This window comes from Heterodontus francisci, chromosome 33 (genome assembly GCF_036365525.1).
Source record: "Heterodontus francisci isolate sHetFra1 chromosome 33, sHetFra1.hap1, whole genome shotgun sequence".
In the NCBI taxonomy this organism is placed as follows: domain Eukaryota; kingdom Metazoa; phylum Chordata; class Chondrichthyes; order Heterodontiformes; family Heterodontidae; genus Heterodontus; species Heterodontus francisci.
In genome coordinates, this window is record NC_090403.1 from 51,110,640 (window position 1) to 51,131,450 (window position 20,811).

At 41.0% G+C, this 20,811-nt stretch overlaps 2 protein-coding genes and 1 non-coding gene across 3 annotated transcripts; all 3 read left to right on the forward strand.

Annotated features, from left to right (window-relative positions):
• The first annotated feature begins 1,124 nt into the window (after positions 1-1,124).
• rpl23 (ribosomal protein L23) lies at positions 1,125-7,979 on the forward strand. The gene is made up of 5 exons (XM_068013544.1): positions 1,125-1,229; positions 2,365-2,448; positions 3,316-3,444; positions 6,695-6,808; positions 7,836-7,979. The coding sequence occupies exons 1-5, from the start codon at positions 1,217-1,219 to the stop codon at positions 7,916-7,918; spliced, it is 423 nt and encodes a 140-aa protein (XP_067869645.1). The 5' UTR covers positions 1,125-1,216; the 3' UTR covers positions 7,919-7,979.
• Positions 7,083-7,218, forward strand: LOC137348276 (small nucleolar RNA SNORA21). The gene has a single exon (XR_010969109.1). It is a non-coding gene; the product is annotated as a small nucleolar RNA SNORA21 (small nucleolar RNA).
• Positions 7,980-12,408: 4,429 nt separating the features above from the next.
• Positions 12,409-19,863, forward strand: LOC137347998 (sperm microtubule associated protein 1-like). Its single transcript, XM_068013069.1, has 3 exons — positions 12,409-12,642; positions 15,710-15,809; positions 19,399-19,863. Exons 1-3 carry the CDS (start codon positions 12,409-12,411, stop codon positions 19,554-19,556), a joined length of 492 nt encoding a protein of 163 aa, XP_067869170.1. The 3' UTR covers positions 19,557-19,863.
• The last annotated feature ends 948 nt before the right edge of the window (positions 19,864-20,811 follow it).

The window sequence follows — 20,811 nt, forward strand, 5'->3', positions numbered from 1 at the left end:
CAATAATTAAAATTTTCAGGAATGAGACTCCACACTTGTAAATGTTAAATTTCAGTGCCAGAGAAGTTGTTTGCCTGTAATTAAGACTTAGCACGCCATTAAAAATTCACTTACACTTGAATGGACAACCCTAACTTTTGTTCTGGCGTGTTTAGTGGGTACGCACCCCAACTTCACACTGTTGCATGTGTTTCAATGGCATGAGCTACCGGTATAGCCAAGCTTCTGGAAGCCAGACAATGATTTGCTGATTTGGGTGTGTAACTGAGCATGTGCAGTCACTAGAAATTTCTGTCTGATTTACTTTGTAATAACAGTGAGCGCTGTTAGCTCCTTTTCTCTACAGCAAATTCTGAGCAAATCTATTCTTCTGCTAAGATGGCCTGTGTCCCTTTTTAAGGCTGCCTTGAGTTGTTGTTTGGTGAGTGAACTTGGCAGATTATTATGTGCTTGTCTGTTTCAAGGTGTGATTACATAGGTTATAGAGCAGGCCATTTGGTCCAATCAGTCCAGGCCAGCATTTATGGTCTACCCAAGCCTCCTCCTCTCGTTCCTTATCTAACTCTATCAGCATAACCCTCAATTCCATTCTCCCTCTGATGCTTATCTAGCCACCCCTTAAATGCATCAACACTATTCGCTTTAAACACTGCATGTGGTAGCAAGTTCCAAATTCTCATCACTCTCTGGAAAAAGAAGTTTCTTCTGAATTGACTAGGTGAATTCTTGGTGACTGACTATCTGGTCTGATGACTACCAGGTCTGGGTAGGCCACCAAAACGAATTAGCTGCTGGCAAAATCTCAGTTCTGAGGAAAGGTCACAGACCTGAAACGTTAACTGTTTACCTCTCCATAGGTGCTGCCAGACCTGCAGAGTATTTTGTTTTTATTTCAGATTCCCAGCATCCGCAATATTTTGCTTTTAAAATCTCTCCATACTTGTTTTTAATGGCAATAACCATCTCTATTGCGTTAAAGGCGCTATATCAATCAAAGTTGTTGTTGTAACCCTGCTTGATAAGATCCTGCAACTTTCTGCCATTAATACTTCCGCATTCCTCGTGGTTCCTTGTCACGTGACACAGGCGCAGTTGTGCCTCCGGCCTCACGTGGTGTGCTTGACTACGTGGTGTGCTTGACTACGTCATGGCGCATTGCGTGCGCTGCCGATATCTCCCATGATTCAATAAGCTCGGTCTCTTTCCCTGAACCACAATGTCTAAGAGAGGTGAGCGGGCAGAGGGGAACGGAAAGGGAATCTGCTGTAATCGGTGTTTTATATCATCGATGCTCCTATTCGAGCACCTTGATAATTAATATAACTATCTAAGCTATCATTTAATGCCGATATTAGTAATAATTAGCGGACTTTATGGTATAATAAATACTGAAGTCATATCTGTGTCGGCTGCCATGTTGAATCTTTCCCGGTTACTCCGGGGAGGGGATCTCAGTGTTTTCTATCCACCCTGAAACCAGTTTGCCATTCACTCACACCCCTGGCCACGGAGTTAAAGTGAGAGTTTGTTTTGTGTGAAGTTAAGAGCAGGCCCTGGTTTCCTTCAGGGCCCAGGCTATGCCTGGTGCAACTGGTTCCAGCAACTAGGCCCAGCCAGCAGCCTGCTCTTGAGGGCAGGGGGATACTTCTTGGTTATTGGAACCCAGCCTGGTGTGTGGGGAGACCTCAGCCGAGAGGGACCGGATTAATGGTAAACGTGATCAGCTTTTAAGTTATCTGTGCCATCTTTCATTGCTATAAAGCTCTTTAAATAGCAGTATAAAATATTGTTGAATGAACAGACAAGCTGGAAATACTCCCAAATCAAACAGGATCTGAGTATTTCCTGCACTTTTCTGTTCAGATTTCCAGCATCTGTTAAAATAGATTAGTTAAACTGCCCATTCTGCATTTTTCTTATTTTTTGGAAGACTTAAAAGTGCTTTACTTATCTTTTTTAGTGTAATATATGTTTGCTTCTAGTGTATTGACCTGTCTGCAGGTCCTTGAATGGCCTGTGTGAAGTAATTAGCAATTGGGAGTCCCAGCTCACTGTGCTCCACCTGGCATTTGATCAGTAACGTGCTGCTTAGGACAGAGATGAGAAATTTCTGTACTCGGAGGGTTGTGAATCTTTGGAATTCTCTACCCCAGAGGGCTGTGGAAGCTCAGTCATTTGAGTATGTTTAAAGCAGAGATTGACAGGTTTCTAAAAGCCAATAACATAAAGGGATATGGGGATAGTGTGAGGAAAAAGGCATTGAGATGGATGATCAGTCATGATCGTATTGAATGGTGGAACAGGCTTGATGGACTGAATGGCCTGCTCCATGTTCCTAAAACGTGTCATTTCCATTTATTGCAGGACGTGGTGGTTCGTCTGGAGCGAAATTTCGCATCTCGCTCGGTCTCCCTGTCGGGGCGGTGATCAACTGTGCCGATAACACAGGTAAGAACTGTTGTGCTGTGTCCCTTTGGACCCTGCAGGATAAGAAATGCAGTGGGAGATGTGTAGTCCTTTTTATATTTGGTCTCCGTACCTAAAGAAGGAGAAGCTTTGGACGGAGTGCAGCGAAAGTTCACTAGACTGATTTTTGGGATTGTCCTATGAGGAGTGATTGAGTAAACTAGGCTTATATTTGCTAAAGTTTAGAGGAATAAGCGGTGATCTCATTGAAACATATAAAATGAAGGCCCTTGGCAGGGTAGATGCTGAGACAATGTTTTCCCTGGCTGAGGGAGTCTGGAACTAGGGGGTCACAGTTTCAGATTAAGGAGTTGGCCATTTAGGACTGAGAGGAGGAGCAATGTCTTCACTCAAAGGATTATGGATCTTTGCTCCGGAGAGCTGTGGATGCTCAGTCATGAAATATGTTCAACACCGATTTTCAATAGATTTTAAGATACTAAGGGATATGGGAATAGTGCACGAAGATCAACCATGATATTGAATGGGAGAGCGGGCTTGAATGGCCTCTTATTTTTCCTTCAAGGTCTGTTCCAGTAAAATTCTGTAAATGTTTATTCCTCTACTTGAATGTGTTACTGTGATGGACAGTCACTACTTTGACCTATTAGGGCATTGATTTTTTTTTTTTAGTCCTATTTCCAATAGGAGCTGTTTGCATGAGACTGTTTGACTGCATTGATTGCTGAGTGTTCTCAAGCCTATGGCCTGCTGTGAATGGTTATGTACCTAAACAGAGAGCACCTGACTCTGTGCGATAAGGTGCCCAAATTCAAATAGGGCAGCAGCTTTTGCTTTGTGATGGGTGTGGGGAGATGTTTTATCTGTTTACTGGCCATGTGCTTTCAGGTGCCAAGAACCTGTACATCATCTCGGTCAAAGGGATCAAGGGACGTTTGAACAGGCTACCAGCTGCTGGCGTTGGCGACATGGTCATGGCAACTGTAAAGAAAGGCAAACCAGAGCTCAGGAAAAAGGGTGAGTGAGCTCTTGAAATTGGTGAGTCGGAATGGCGAGGATGTTGCAGCATGTAAGTGTGTCTTTAAGTCGGTAAATTGTCCAATTTCACAGCAATATATTCAATCAACAAAGGGAATTCTAGAGTACAGCATTTGTTGAATGTAACAGTATTCATCAGGTTATATTTTAACTCATCCAGTGAGTAATCCTGAATGTGAATGTTATTGAAATGTTCATTCTGGGGGGGGTCTCCTTTTTCCAACTCCTGCATGTCTTGGTCTTATTTAAGGAAGGGTGTAAATGCATTGGAAGCAGTTCAAAGAAGGTTTACTAGACTAATACCTGGAATGGGCAGGAAAGGTTGGACAGTCTAGGTGTGTACCCACTGGAGTATAGTGTAAGAGGCTACTTGATTGAAACATAAGATTCTGAGGGGTCTTGACAGGGCGAGTGTGGAAAGGATGTTTCCTCTTGTGGGAGAATCTAGAACTAGGGGTCACTGTTTAAAAATAAGGGGTCACCCATTTAAGACAGATGAGAAATTTTTATCTGAGGGTTATGTGTCTTTGGAGTTCTCTTCCTCAAAAGGCGGCGGAAGCAGAGTCTTTGAATATTTTTAAGGCAAAGGTAGATAGATTCTTGAGAAGCAAGTGGGTGAAAGGTTATCGGGGGTAGGCAAAACTGGAGTCAAGGTTACAGTCAGATCAACCATGATCATATTGAATGGCGGAGCAGGCTCAAGGGGCCAAGTGGCCTACTCCTGCTCCAAATTTGTATGTTTTCAATCCACTAAACCAAGCTGGATAAAGAGGAACATGGAGGCAAGTTATTTCTAGTTGATTTCTGAATGTGGAAAGGCGATGAGGTTGCCACCAAAAAGGCAAAATATAACTGCATTGGATTGGGAGAGAAGCTGGCAATTATAGGCAATGTGGGATTGCTCTTAAGTAACCATAGTAGGTTACACAAATGTTCAGTTTTGCAGCTGGATTGTGGGTTATGTTGAGATTCTTGTTCCTTAAATGACCCAAATGTGAGGCAGATTTCCTATAAATTAAGTTTATAATTTTCACTGATGTCGGCATCACCTGTATTAGGAATGAGAACTGGTATCTGACCAACTTAAATTGGTAACCTGCCTGTGGTTTGACTTTTGGATTATTTTCTCTAATGGGACTCTACAGTGGAATTGCTTGGGAAATTGGTGCATTTACTTCAGATATTTTTTGTTTTCAACAGTGTCGTTGGCACTGAAATTAATGTGGCGTGGCCTGTTACATGTTCTGGGCCTGGTTTACTTTGTGTACGGTGTAGAAGCGGCTGCAGGCAGTAATTTCATGGCTCCTGTTGTATCCCTTTGATCTGTATTTAGATCTAAGCACCATGTTTTTGGCAATTTTCTGTGGAAACCCCTTGCAGCTTATTCGGTGAGTCCATGTGTTTTATGTTGTGGTATCCTCAGATCTTGGTCCCTCTTTCGCATTGTGGTTTTGATCATTGTGCCTCCTGTCCCTGCTGAGTATAACATTTTATTGGCATCCACGTTGATAAAACTGCTTTGAGAGCTCATCTTTTCAACTACATGCACATCTTAGAAGATCCTTTGGGAATGTCTAGTCCTGTTTCTATTCGCCTGTCTTCTATTTCAAGCGTGCAGGAGCTTCTGCGTGCTTCATTTGTTCTAGGCTTGAGAATTATGACAGTTGAGATGGTAACTGTTGGGTGACTGTGAAAATTTAGAAGGTGATTTAAGGGGCAGTTCTGTCTCGTCTTGAGCAACTTAGTTTCATAATGTGTGTTAGTGAGTAACTTGGGATTTCTGGTGGGGAAAATCATGATGGTCTTGAACGGGGTGGGGGGGGCAAATATTGTTGCACAGCAACCTCAGCCCTAACTTCCAAAACTGTTAGTACCCAAAGGGAAATGGTAGAAACTGCTCTAAGTGCTCAGTAACTGAGGAAATTTAGTAAATCAACAAAAGCGTGTCCTTATGAAGTCTGATACATTGCAGAAAGCCAGTTGAAGAGTGGTACTGGAGCCAATTTTTACTCAATCATGCAGTTATTACAGAATTAAATTTTGCAAGTGTACACCTAACGCAACCACAACACAATTTCAATGTCTTGTGCTCGTGCAACCCCAATTAATGCCCACCACCTGCATGCAATTAATATACAGTTAACATCTGAGTTTGTTCTTCTGTATGAAATTTATTGATTGTTCTAGCATCTCCAACTTGAAATGGTGCTTGGGGTTAACATATTCTGTTTCAGTTATCACATATACCTCTCATGTCCCCTATAATTTGCTTCCGTTCAAGACTTGAATAGTCAGTTCCCTGAATTTTCCTAATAGTTCTATTCTACTGAAAGGGATTCACCCTCCTAAAAGCACTTGCTTTGTCTATACTCTGTGGCTTGGTGAGTTGTCAAGGATGGGGACAGTAATTCATTACTTTTGGTGAGATTGCCGCTGCTTTGTGCTGTAGAATCTCAATCCGTGGTGGAACAAAGCAACTAGAATATCTGATGATTCTTGAAGGGGGGTGGGGGGAGAGCCTGGATTTAACTGGTTTTACAAGACTGTCATTAGTGTTATGTTTTCTGTGTACTTGCTGTTTAACCATGAAGATCACTATTGTAAAAGTTTCACAGTGCTCCTGTAACGTGTTACAGTAGATAAATTAGCAACAAAAATAAATAACTGCAGCTACCTGACATGGGCTTTGTGCTGAATCTGGGGTCTTCCAACTTGTGGGCCTTAACATGCTACGAACCTGTTGAAGCAGGAAGGAGAGGAGCTGTATAAGAAATGTAAGCCCATGTGGCCAAGTGACTTGTACACTGCCGCTGCTGAAAATTGCTTTCTCTAAAAAGTAAAGTTCAGAATAAGAATTTGAAGTTGGTCTACCAGCTTTGTTGAAGTATGCTGTTAGCTCATTTGACAACAACTGTGATGAGGAAGGAATCTTCCTGCACCCGATGGCTAGCCGGTGGCCCTGATGGAAAAGTCCATATGTAGGCAGTGGCTTTGACTTGACATCCCTCCCACTCCCTCACCCCAAGTGCCACTTGCCACTTTCCAGGCTGTTGTGAATAGTGGGCACTTTGGGACTAGTTACTGGCCTGGTGTAAATGATTTGGGAAGGAATAAGATTGGTGGGAAAAGAATGTTGCTTGTGGTATAATGCCGATTTTGAGCTCTATGTTTGTCTTATCTTTTGATAAGACAGCATGTTGATGTTTATTTCTGTTTACCTGTGTTACAGTGCATCCAGCAGTAGTGATACGGCAGCGGAAAGCATACCGGAGAAAAGACGGAGTGTTCCTCTACTTCGAAGACAATGCAGGGGTAATAGTAAATAACAAAGGAGAAATGAAAGGTATGGATGTCGTTGCAATTTAGCCTCTGAATTAAAATGTTCATAGTTAATTACCATAAATATGAAGCTGCTTTTAAAGCTGAATAGCATGGTCCTGCCATCAGTTTTGACCTTACCTGTGGCAGAGAAATGTGGAGGTAGCCCATGTCTGTCAGACTAGAAAAGTGGAATTTTTTTCCCAATAGACAGCGTCTGCTCATTCTGGATTTTTTTTTTTTTTTAAACTGTTGCCCAGAGCTCCCAACCTTTGTATTATATGTTGAATGATATAGTTCCCTCCCTAAAAGCACTTGCTTTGCCTCTTATCCGTGGCTGAGCAAATTGTCGAGGGAGGGCAGAGGAACACATTGCCTTTGGGTGAGGTGGCAGCTGCCTCGTGCTGTCCAATCTCAATCCGCGGTGTGACAAGTCACTCTAGCACAAACTCCTGAAGCATGGCCTGGTCACCTTTCCCCATCTTTTCTCCAACACCCACCCCCCCCCAACTTCAACAATGAGCTGAAGACTCATTCTGGTTCGGAGGAGCAAAAGCGGCTCATGTTGAGACTGGATTTTGGAAAAGTTTACTTGCCAATTATTTTCTGCCCCAGTTGACTGGCAGTAGGGATCAAACTTTGTACTTTCTTGGTTTATTCAGCTGCTGGTTGGATCAGTTCGCTGGGCCAAGGGTTAGTTTCATTATGAATTTTAAAAGGGCTGACCAAATATAGATCAGAAACTCCCTTACATCATTCATGTTGTCTTGTCTGTTGATCATTAGATTCCAATTGCAAATGGTTTTGCTCAACGATTGAAATTTTTCAAGTTAAGTACCATCCAGTGCATGGAACATTATGTGCTGTAATTCTGAAGTGATGGGACTCTGCAGGTGGAGCAGAAATGATTGTGCCCTGTCACTTTACTCAAGACTTGGACTGTGGCATAATCTCTCAATGTATAACTGAAGCTCAAGTGGGCAGTTGAATGATTGGGATTACCTTGTTCCATTTTTGACTTGCTGATTTATATCTTCTGGTTTTGTTTCTAGGCTCAGCGATCACAGGCCCTGTTGCCAAGGAATGTGCAGATCTGTGGCCCAGGATTGCTTCCAATGCTGGGAGCATTGCATAAGAGTTGTAAAAGTTTCCTGCCAAGATATCTGAACAATTCAATAAATATTTTTACCCCGAAACACGAGCAGTCATTGATTTCTTTTGACCATGTCCCTAATTTATTTGTTGCATCTTTTGTAATTAGATACAGTTTGCCATCTGTGTTTGTGTAAATAAACAATTTTTAACATTCTTCATTCAGTCTTGCATTTCAATATCAGCAGTGTCTTTAAACGAGATGAATGGTAAACCGTGGTATTGACTAAGTCAAAGCATCATGTTCTGAATGTTTTTGCCTCCAGAAAGAGTGTTAATGCTACATCAGTTTACTACAATTGACTTTTTTACACAGCTGTCCAATTTCCCCACATTGGCTAAGTTGGTACATCTCTAAAGTCTTGACTATTTTTTGTTTTAAAATTCTCTCCCACTATGGGAATAGAGGGATACGGTCCCCAGAAGTGCAGAAGGTTTTAGTTTAGACAGGCATCAAGTTCGGCGCAGGCTTGGAGTGCTGAATGGCCTGTTCCTGTGCTGTATTGTTCTTTGTTCTATCTTATGATTTACTTCCAACTCCTCTCCATTCTGTCGATCTCTACTCTCTAGTGTTCCTCTTTGCAGCACTCTGCCTCCAACCTCCCATTGTATGCTCTATGCTTCAGGTCACCCATGTGCAATGCAACAGGAGATCTGGTTGTATGAACTAAAGGAGAGTGTGTAGAAAGAAAGATTTGCATTTAATATAGTGTCTTTTACTACCTCAGTACCAAAGTGTTTTGGAACCAATTAAGTACTGTTTTGTAGTGTGGTAACTTGGAGGAAACAGCAGTCAATTTGTGCACAGTAAGGACACAAAACAGCAATGTAAAGACGGCAGTACCATGCTGGATTATCAGCCTAGATTTTGTACTTGGGTCTCGAGAGCAATTTAACCCTACTGACCGCCTGGCTCAGGTGTTAGCATTCCCCGAGTCAAAAAATTGTGGGTTCAAGTCCCACGCTAGCGCTTGAGAATTAAAAGCAAGACGACATTCCAGTGCAGTACCAAGGGAGTGCTGCCTTTTGGCAGAGATATTAAACCAAGGCCCAGTCTGTGCTCAGGTGGATGTGAAATATCCCATGCCACTATTTCAAAGAGTAGGGGAGTTATCATGGTCGATGCTTATCCCTCAATCACCATCACTATAAAATAGATTAACTAATCATCACATTGCTGTTGGTGGGAGCTTGCTGTGTGCAATTGGCTGTTGAATTTCTACACTACAACAGTGCTCATTGGTTGTAAAGTGCTTTTAACATCTGGTCATGCAAGCTGCTATATAAATGCAAATTTTTCTTTCTGAATGATGATGAATGCCAATGGGATCTGGTGATGGGGAGGATTTGAACTGGAATTGCACAGAAGGGCCATTCAAGCTATCATATCTTTGCTGGCTTTTTGAAGAAATGGGACAATTAGTCCCAGTTCCATGCACTTTTCCCCATACCTCCAATTAAGAAGGCCTGTCTTATTGCTGATCAATTGCAGTTGAAATTCTGCAATTTATTGGAAATTCTGCAGCTAGGGTAGCAACTGAGTTAACTGTTCACCTTAATTCCCTTGGGATCAGGATAGGGAAATGATATATCCAAGGTCTCATTCCTGATCACTATCACTACTGAAAGTACATGTGCAAAAGTGGAATGAGGGCAGGATCAGGCTTTGATGGTCTTCGCAGTTGAATAAACGTTTAGCCTCAGTGCTGTGTCAAACTTGAGAAGCAGCCCGTGTATTTTTGGGGGATAATATGTATATTTAAAGATACACAAGATCACATTAATTTTTAATTCATATAGCTAGTAAGATTTTCGCTGCTAATTATTAAACCTGATGTCGAATATTCAAAATCTTGAATATTTAAATGATGCTCCTTGAGTGTCAGCCATGACGCAGTAGCACTTTCCCCTCTGAGTCACAAGGTTCTGGGGTAAGACCCACTCCAGGACTCCAGCACAAAAATGAAAGCTGACACTTCAACGCAGTACTGAGGAAGTGCAGCACTGTTAGAGGTGCTGTGTTTTGGGTGAGACATTAAACTGATGTCCCACCTGCTCTCTCATGGTACTATTTCGAAGAGGAACGGGAGTTAGCGCTGGTGTCCTTCAACATCTCAAAATATATTAGCTGCTCATTGTCAGATTGCTGTTTGGGGGAGCTTGCTATGCACAAATTGGCTGCCACTTTTCCTAAATTACAACGGTGACTACACTTCAAAAGTACTTCATTGGCTTTGAGATGTCCGGTGGTTGGGAAAAGTGCTATGTAAATGCAAGTCTTTCTTGTGTCATGCAGGCCCCCACCTGCCAAGAATGAGGCACATTAATTTTGCCACACGGACATTACATTTTAAATTGTTGCTGGGAAGAAGGGAAGGCCTATTATAAGGGGTTGTAGGCCTCTGGCTGGAAGGACATTTTTGCATATTAACAGACACTGCTTGGTACAAAAGGACCCACCCAATACACAAAGCCAGAGGTGTTTATACCAGTCACGTGACTACCCTGCTGGCCAACTTGGGGAGTTTTAAATTGTAGAGACAGTGTTTGAACTGGCAGAAAGCTCTGTGCTCCTGGATTGAAAAGACCCCCCACCGCTCCCATCTCTTTCTCGCGGAACTGAAACCCACTGAAGACACATGAACCCCAACAGAGAAAAGTCTCCTACAGTGAACAAGGTTTAAGAAGAATACTGCGCCCCAACGAAAAGCAAGATCAACCTACAAAAGGACTCTACAGTGAGCTTGAAGAACCATAACAAACTTCAGATATTGCCTCAAATGTTTCCATTTTTTTTTTCTTCTGCTCTTTTCTGTCCCTATCTGCATGTATGCATGCTAGCGTGGGCACGTTGTGTATCCGTAGGTGTTGACTGAATTAGAGTTTAAGTTTAATAAATTTCACTTCTTTAAACCTAAGAATGCCTGTTTGTGCTCATTTCTTTGCCTTATAATTGTAAAGCGGTGAACAAGGATTCACAAAGGGGGAGCTCAAAACACGGTGTGTTTAAAATTAAACCCTGTTACAGTAAGACCAAGTGAAGGCTGAGAGGGATCCCTGGATACCTTTCTCACCTGATCGTAAAACTAGGATTTAAGAAAGGCATTTTATTTCTATAACTGTATAGATTTTGTGGTTCTCAGCTCTTTATGGTAGTTACATGATTTCATACATGTGGTTGAGACGTATAGTATTATACAATGATAGATGTTACATGTAAATCTTAGTAAATACAGTATATTCCCTGAAAGACTCCCTACTGTATATGCAAGTAGAATGGACTGCAGATAATTGCATCTCTCGCATTTTCTCATTACTTCCAGTTAAGCCAGTCCCTTCATAACCTTAAAATAAAAGCAAAATACTGCGGATGCTGGAAATCTGAAATAAAAACAAGAAATGCTGGAATCACTCAGCAGGTCTGGCAGCATCTGTGGAAAGAGAAGCAGAGTTAACGTTTCAGGTCTGTGACCTTTCATCAAACCCTGATGAACCCTTTCATCACATCTGAGAACATCTCTCTCCTGTCTGCTCTCATCTCACTCTCACCAGCTTCGGAAACCATTGAAGACATATGAACCCCAAGAGATAGAAAAGTCTCCTACAGTGAACAAGGTTTAAGAAGAATACTGGGCCCCAACGAAAAGCAAGAGTACCTACAATCAAAGACCCTACAGCGAGCTCGAAGCACAGTAAAAAAAAACTTCAGAAATTACCTCAAACCTCTCCATTTTATTTTTCTTCTGCTCTTTTCTGTCCCGATTTACATGTGTGTATTGCATGTGCATGCTAGTGTGGGTGTGTTGTATATCTGTAGGCATTACCTGCATTACAGTTTAAGTTTAAAGTTTAATAAATTTCACTTTTATTCTTTAACCCTGAGAAAAACCGGGTGTGCTCATTTCTTTGCCTTAAAATTGCAAAACTGTGAGCAAGGATTCACAAAGGGGGAGCTCAAAACACAGTGTGTTTAAAAATTAAATCCTGTTACGATAAGACCAGGTGAAGACAGTAAAAGACCCCTAGACACCTTTCTCACCTGGTCATAACAAATGCACATTTTAATCTTGCCCCTCCCCCCTCTTCCACCGTATGGACATCAGTCGCTGGTTGCCCGCTTTGCTTGCGAGCTTCTATCTGCAGTGGCTGATGCCAGTCTTCCTCTGCAGCGTATCTGTGTTGACAGAAAAGTAAGTCACAGCGGAGACCGTGAAACTTAAAAAAATTGCAACTTAATGCAAGTTACTGTGTTGTGAACAAATGCTTAATACAGAATTGCGGAAATATTAGTATTTTATCTGCACCGAGATTGGCACGATTGAAAAAAAAAACGTGGGTTACAAGTTAAACTTTAATGTTATGGAAACGTAATAGTGAGCCCTGTGACTGATACTGTGACATTAACAGGGTTGGGGATAGTTATAGCTAGGTTATAGGTTGGGGGGTGGGCATACATGAACCAGCGCTGGAACCATGAGCAAAGCTTCCTGTCCTCCTGGGCTTTGTTGTCTGGATTATGACTACTTCAAAAGAGAAAGAGGTTTCATTTTAGACGGTGTGGCCGTTAGCTCCAGCGCCTACGGATACGGCAAACTCAATCCCAAAATGTGTGATGTTATTCCGCCTTACAACGCCCAGACTGACCCTTACTCTAAGTTCTATTTCCATAGCAAAGAAATGAAAAGGCTTCTCAAGAAGACTGACCAGGTATCTCCGGGCTTACACTTTACAACAGAAGAGTTGCTGGACATGATGTCTACATTGACCATCCATCTAGCGAATAAAACGGATGTATGGTCCCAGTTGATTAGACAGTGAAAATATGGTACAATGGAAGCCATCACACCTCGCACCGGTGATGTGGAAGTATTTGATAAGTATAGGGTCAGAAACCACATTGATTGTGATTTTCTTGACCTATTACTGATTGTTTTACTTGGCTTCATTGCTTTTTGTTGAGAAAAGGAAATAATTCTTCACAGAGAGAGACTTTGCTTTAGGAGCATCTACAGAACTGTAAAGTCTAATAATTTATGCGAGATTAGAATGTAACCTTTATTTTAACCTTATATGATAGAGCTGATAGGAAAGACCTATTTCCCTTACAGAGATCAATAACCAGGGGGCATAGATTTAAAGTAATTGATAGAAAGATTAGAGGGGAATTGAGTATTCTTTTCACCCTCATCATATTTACAAAAAACACTTGGATACTAACTTGAAGTGCCACAGCCTACAGGGCTACGGACCAAGAGCTGGAAGGTGGGATTAGACTGGATCGTAGTTTTTTCAGCTGGCACCGACATGATGGGCTGAATGGCCTCATTCTGTGCCATAAATCTGTCTATGTTTCTATTTGACTCTCTTGCTTCTACCTCCTTGTCTCAGTTGCTCCTCTTGTCTGCCTGCTATTTATTTTTGCTTTGTGTTTAAGTTCATTTCTATTCTCTTCCTCTCTTTTTTTGATTGCTTCCTTCTGTTTTCTTTCTCTTTGCATTCCTATCTTTTTATTCTTTCTCTTGGTTAGTCCTGTGCTCAGTTAGAATCCACTGCACCAAGCCTATGTGTCTTTTTTCGCTTTTAAAGGTACGGTTCAACAGCAATGGGCTTGCTCTAGTGATTAGCTCAAGTAACCATTATTCATGAGTGAGACATGAGTATCTGTAGTTAATAAACCATTTGGGGAGGATTATCACACACAACATAAAAGGTTATTGTGCAAAGTAGGAGCTCATGGTTTAGGAGGTAACATATTAGCATGGATAGAAGATTGGCTGGCAGAAAACAGAGTATGAATAAATGGGTCCTTTTCTGATTGGCAGGATGTGACGAGTGGAGTCCCGCAGGGGTCTGTGCTGGGGCCTCAACTTTTTACAATTTATATCAATGACTTAGATGAGGAGAGCGAAGGCATGGTAGCTAAATTTGCAGATGACACAAAGATAGGTAGGAAAGTATGTTGTGAAGAGGACATAAGGGGTTACAGACTGCTATAGACAGGTTGAGTGAGTGGGTAAAAATCTGGCAGATGGAGTACATGTGGGAAAATATGAAGTTATTTGGCAGGATGGATTAAAAAAGCAGAATATTACTTAAACGGAGAATGACTGCAGAATTCCGAGTAGCAGAGGGATCTAGGTGTTTTAGTACATGAGTCACAAAAAGTTAGTATGCAGGTACAGCAAGTAATAAAGAAGCCTAATGGAATGCTATCCTTTATTATGAGAGGAATTGAAAATAAAAGTAAGGATGTTATGTTTCAGTTATATAGGACATTGGTGATACCACATCTCGAATGCAGTGTGCAGTTTTGGCCTCTTTATTTAAGGAATAAATTGGAGGTGGTTCAGAGGACGTTTACGAGATTGATACCTGGAATGAGCGGGTTGTCGTATGAGGAAAGGTTGGACAGACTGGGCTTGTTTTCACTGGAGTTTAGAAGAGTGAGGGGAAACTTGACTGATGTATATAAGATCCTGAACGGTCTTGACAAGGTGGATGTGGAAAGGATGTTTCCTCTTGTGGGAGAGTCCAGAACTAAGAGGCACTGTTTTAAAATTACGGGTCGCCCTTTTAGGACAGAGATGAGGAGAAATTCTTTCTCTCAGGGGGTTGTACAACTTTGGAATTCTTTGCCTCAGAAGGTGGTGAAGGCGGGACAGTGAATATTTTTAAGGTGAAGGTAGATAGATTCTTGTTAGGCAAGGGAATCAAAGCTTATTGGGAGTAGATGGGAGTGTGGAATTCGAGACCGAAACAGATCAGCCATGATCTTATTGAGTGGCAGAGCAGGCATGAGGGGCTGATTGGCCTACATCTGCTCCTAATCCGTATGGTCCTATGGTCATAAGACCAAACTTGTCTTTTTTATCCATTTACGTGATGTTGGAGTCGCTGGCAAGGCCAGCATTGAATGCCCGACCCTAAATAACTGAGTGTCTTGCTAGGCCAGTTCAGAGAACAGTTAAGAGTCAGCTACATTGCTGTTGGTCTGGAGTCACATATAGGCCAGACCAGGTAAGGCCAGCAGATTTCCTTCCCTGAAGGACATTAATAAATCTGATATTTTTTTTGCAATAACCTGGTAATTACATGGTCACCATTACTAATACTAGCTTTTTATTCCAGAATTATTTAATTAATTGAATTTAAATTCCCAGCTGCCATGTTGGGATTTGATCTCATAGGCCAAAGTTGCAGTTAGGTAATATGAGAAGCTTTCTCAATGGCTCAGTTGCTCAGTGTGTATTACCTTGTGCAAAACAGAGCTATGCAGACCAAGAAGCTCTGAGATTTGATTCGTGGCCTGTGCTGTATTAGTTGACCTGGGGCGGGGATGTTTAAGGTTGGACAGGTTAAGAAAAATATCAATATTGTTTTCCATTCCTGATCATTCGCCAGTGACACTTGCTGGAAAACATGCATGTGTGGTCTTAGAGTGAAGATTTAATCAGCCTCAGCTTTGATTCAAAGGACGTAGCAAGGTAACACTTATTGTTTGAGCTCTGCATAAAGAATGGTCACCTGAGCAAGAGACAGAAGGGAAACTAGCATCTCTGGGACCATACCCAGTCTTTGTAGGAGAGAACGGGGAGGTGGAGGTGATGTGGGCTTGAATTTTGGGGTGTGAGGGTGGTGGTGGGGGAGGGGGGGGTGAAGACAAAGGATGAACAGTGAAAAAGAGTAATGTTAAAGTTAGAAAAGATGCAGCATGATATTTAGTTTGCGATTTCAATTCATTACAACAATTTGATCAGTAAATAATCTTTGTTAGGATCATGGTGGGACATCGAACAATGGCTGGCTCGTGGACTATTTTTATAAACATGGACCAGCTCAAAGGTACCTTACCAAGAGAAATGTGTACGGGGCAGGTATGTAGTTTTAAATCCTTTTGAAGAAAATTAGTTCTGTTGTCTTATTTATTGATTTTGTTTTCAGTATAGATCAGATATTTCAAAAAGGGGAGAACTGACTGTGGAAGCAAATGCCCCAAACTTTGAAATTACCCACTGTTTGCGTCTAGAACAAAATGTTTTACAAATAAATGTTAGATCTAAGGGTTAGATCAAACGGGTGCCTGCCCTTTTAAAAAATTCAAGCAGCAACATCTGACCCCCACTTAGTTCCCATCGACTCGGAAAGTGCAGGAATTCCAGGTGCAATCCCACAGTGGTATTATCTGGATTTATCTGATACTATAGGAGGTTTTTATGTTGAGAAAACTGACTAAAGGACCATGGTCCATACTGTAAGGTAGCATAAAGGATAAAAACGTAGGACAGATAATGAGGTAAATCAGTAAGTAATGTTTATGTGGTGCCAGGTTTACTATGATTAGTCAACAACTTCATTATTGTTACATCATGTGACTAGCAGATGACAGAAGGCAAACTAGTTGGACCGTGGTCCTTTTTTCCATCTAGTGATTCCTATGTAAGTTAATATTTTAACGGTTGCAGATTGTAAGTGGAAGGGAAGATCGAGAAAGTGAGGAGTTGCATTGTTTTGAGGTCCCGGAATGGAATGAGTTCCATTCACGGACATTGCAGTGAGACTTGATTTTACCATAGCCACAATGTGAATTGTGACAGGCAAGCATAAGAGGGCTTCCTAAGTTATCAAGTTATCTAGCTGAGTGATATTTGGAGATACACGTGTCTCATAGATGTGACAAAAAAGACATTTGGCTTAAAAAAAACCTCAAAATAGTAAAACCTCAGCAAGATTTGTCCACCAACTGAGAGTACTCTTAAATGGCTATGGTGAAAAAGATAATATTTCAGACCATGGAAGCAAGTGAATTACTTTAACATAGTGATTTCAGGAAACATCTAACATAGTGTCCCACCAAAATGTAAACCAATTATATCTATTTCTTACAGGTGCTGACTGATCTGCTATGTTTTATTTCTCTTACACAATCCAATAATTAATATCTTGTTAGGTCAAAGGTCCTCCTGGCTGGGGACAAACCTACAGAGGCCACAACAGCATTTAACTAAAAATCAAAAGATGATCAGTATCTTAATTCAGAGCATTTGCAATGATCAAGACAGGTTTGCAATTACTTTCACAAGATTACGAATAGGACTGGTGTGTAAAGTTGGGATAGAAAAAAGAAGGCTTATTAAACAGTAACTGCAGTTCTAATGAAAAGTAATTGACCTGAAACATTAACTCTGTTTCTCTCTCCACAGATGCTGCCTGACCTGCTGAGTATTTCCAGCATTTTCTGTTTTTATTTCAGATTTTGCTTATTAAGAAATGTTTTTTGATGAGTTTCAAGGTCTCTCCCATTTGAAAGCTTTTGTCCAATGAAATCAAATTAAGAACCAGTTAAAAGCATTTTCTGTACTTGAAATTTTCCCAAATTTTTTTGAAGTCCGGGTTGTTGGGATGGTTATAATGACATAACCAAAAATAAAAGCTGTTGCTTTCCCAAAGAAATGAACTTTCTCTGTACTTCATGACATTGACGAACTTTGACACTTTCTTCACAGACAACATCTATGTAGAAGAGTTAATAAAGAACCTCCAACATGGCACATATGATGAAACCTTAAACTTGGGTGCTGATATTCACAGCTCTGAAATGAAAAATGTTCAATTTTGCAACACTGGTATTCCTCAATTCAGCACAAAATACATAACAAAAAACCTCATTAAGTATTATGGATACCAAGTGACATTTTTTATGTCTTTGTGATTTTCTGTGGTGAGATGAGCACAGCATGAGAGAATCTAATTACTGCAACATTGCAGAAAAACAACCTGTACTTGCTTACAGAAGAATTGCATTCTCAGATTAAGCATACAAGTGGGAAAGGCAAAATGCCTTTGCTTTCTGCAGACTGATTCCAAATGTACACATTAATGCCATGTTGGTAGTTCCCAGTGAGCTGATGGATAATGGCCATTGAATCCAATGACACATGGGGTTATTTGGTGCCTAGCAACATGGCATAGCAACAGCATGTGTCTGATTATCATTGTCTCATGATATGTCTCCTTTTCTGCTTCTGTCAGGTGCTGCATCACTGCTTTGGAAACAATTTGACATGCAAAGGCATTGAATGGACTTTTATTTTTGTAAATGAGGTGAAATTGAGCATCTGGAGATAACACATTTCATGGTTTTTGACCCTGATGGTTGGAGCATAGAACAACTTGGGGAAAAATTGCACTGGAAAATAATGAACAATTGACATAGCCCAGTGCTTACTGCATTGGCAACACTGTCATTAATTGCTCAAGTCTTGTCAAGATTTTCTTGCTTTGAAGTTTCAATGGATAACACTGACCAGTATAAAACTGAGTCAACTACGGAAGATCCCGAATTCAACCCCTGGAGTACGTTGAGTTTGCTAACCTCAGTGGGAGTGACAGTGGGAACATTACAATGCTCCAGAATGTCCTTGCTCTCAAAGTTACAATTTGAGCAAAGCCAATGATAGGTGATTTCAGGAAAACTCTCTTCACACAAAGGGTTGTGAGAATTTGGAACACTCTGCCCCAGGCCGCCATAAATATAAAGTCACTGGAGGTGTTTAAATAGAGATTTTTTTTAAAATTGTGCAGTGAGGACATTAAGGGATTCTTTAAAAATAAACTGCAAATGCTGGAAATCTGAAACAAGCAGAAAATTATGGAAATAACTGAATGGTACACCTCTGAATCACCACCCTCTCTCTTTAGGATTCGAACTGTCTTGTGTATTTCCAATATTACCTGTGTTTATTAAGGGATATGGAGGAGAGGCAGGAAATTGAGCTTAAAAGGCAGAACTTCCACGGCTAACAAAAAAAATGATGGGAGCAGACTCGTTGGGTTGAATGACCTACTTGTGTTTCTATTGATGAATTAAAGCAATCTTTGGTTGTACTTGGAGTACTGCGAACAGTTCTGGTTCCCACACTACGAAAGGGATATTAAAGCACTGGAGAAAATGCCGTAAAGATTTACAAGGATGTTCCCAGAATTGAGAGGATGTACTTAGCAGGATAGATTGAAAAGACTGGGGTTCTTTTCTCTGGAAAAGAGAAGACTAAGGAGATCTGATAAAGGTCTTTATAATTATGGCAGCTTCGGTAGAGAAGATGTGGAGGAATTGTTTTCATGTGTGGCTGAGTCCAGAATAAATGGGTATAAATATAAGAGCCACTAACAGATCAAACAAAGAATTTAGGAGGAATTTCTTTACCTGGAGGGTGGTGAATGCGGAACTTGCTGCCAGTAGGATTGGTTGAAGTAAATAGCATCGACACAGTTAAGGGGAGGCTTAATGCGAGAGAAATGAATAGAGGGTTATGGGAAGAGGGTGGGAATTGGTAATTGGAATGGGAGGAAGCTTTAGTGAAGAATAAACACTGGCATGGGTTAAATGGCCTGTTTCTGTGTTGTAGATTCCATATAAAACTCAATAAGAAGTTTGGTTTTATTCCGCATGTATTGATTTTGCAGGTCACTCACATGATCAAATAGTCGGTCACCGAGGATTTTTGTCAGATCTCAAACCGATAGACGGATATAATGGAAGATTTGGATACAGAAGAAACATACCCAGCCTGAGACAAAAGCCTTCCAATTTCGGGGAGGTTACCGATCACCCTTTGTACTAGCACAGACGCAAAATCCAACAGTGAAAAGACTTAGGACTGCAAACTTTTATATCATTCTTTTCAACATCGACAGGAATGCATATTTTTTACAAGGACCATTGTTGATATCAGAGATCTTGGAGAGTTGAAAAATCAATCATCAATTGCTACATTTTTAAATAATTAGCATTATAAGGAAGTCACCTCTTCTAGAGAAACAAATTGAATGTGGTAATTCTGTGATTATCAAGAATGTCTGTGTAAACAATATATTGTATGTGATTGACTATGCAGGACTCCTTAGATCCTAAAATAAAGCATGTTTGTAGGGGCAGAATTTTGCAACTGTATATTGTAAGTTAGCTATTTATCCTGTATTTGATATTATAGATTTCTGCATGGAGGAATTCTTGCTTTGAACAGTTCTATTCAAATTCAGGTTGCCTTACCTACACTGACAGAGAAGAATGGCTCATTTGAAGCATAAACACCAGCACAGACCAGCTGGACTGAATGACCCTTTCTGTGTGTAAGACAGCATCAATCTTGGTTTTGACAGGCTTAACTGCTGCCACTTGCACTGATTTGCCTTCCATACTATTGGCCACTTGGCTGAGCTACCTGGGAGTAGGTGGCACTTGTGAAACTGTGCCCAGGCAAGACTAATTTGTACCTTCAGATGTGGCGAGAAAAGGGGAGAAATTGGAAAAGTAAAAACCTTTACACCACAACATTTTCTGCCATATTTTGTTCCAATTTGGAAATATAGATTGCCACATGTGAGAAGAGCTCTGCCACAAGAGTTTCCACATTTGGTTTAAGCACCATTTACATTTGAACCACACGTTGATTTCCCTGCTTCACTGTATGCCATTGTTACTAGACAATTTTTGCTACACAGGGGTATAAAGTTTTCAGAGTCAAGGCAGGTGCTTGGAATTAATATACAGATCAGCCATGATATCATTGAATGGTACGTGCTACTAGGTTAGAAAGTCATGGATTGGAAAGTCATGGGTTCAAGGTCCACACTAGTTCTTGGGCTTAGAATTCAGACCAACAAAATTTAGATGTTAAACGAGTCTTTGTCTGTCTCTTCAGGTGGATTTGGTGCCATTCCCCTGGTATCCTGGCCAACATTCCTCCCACAACCTGTACCACCAAAAAAAAGCAACTGATTGGCTACCATAATTGTGTATATGTCAGTTGTGGCTCTGTGAGTAGCACTGATATCTCTGACTCAGAAGGTTGTGGGTTCAAATCCTACCTCAGAGGC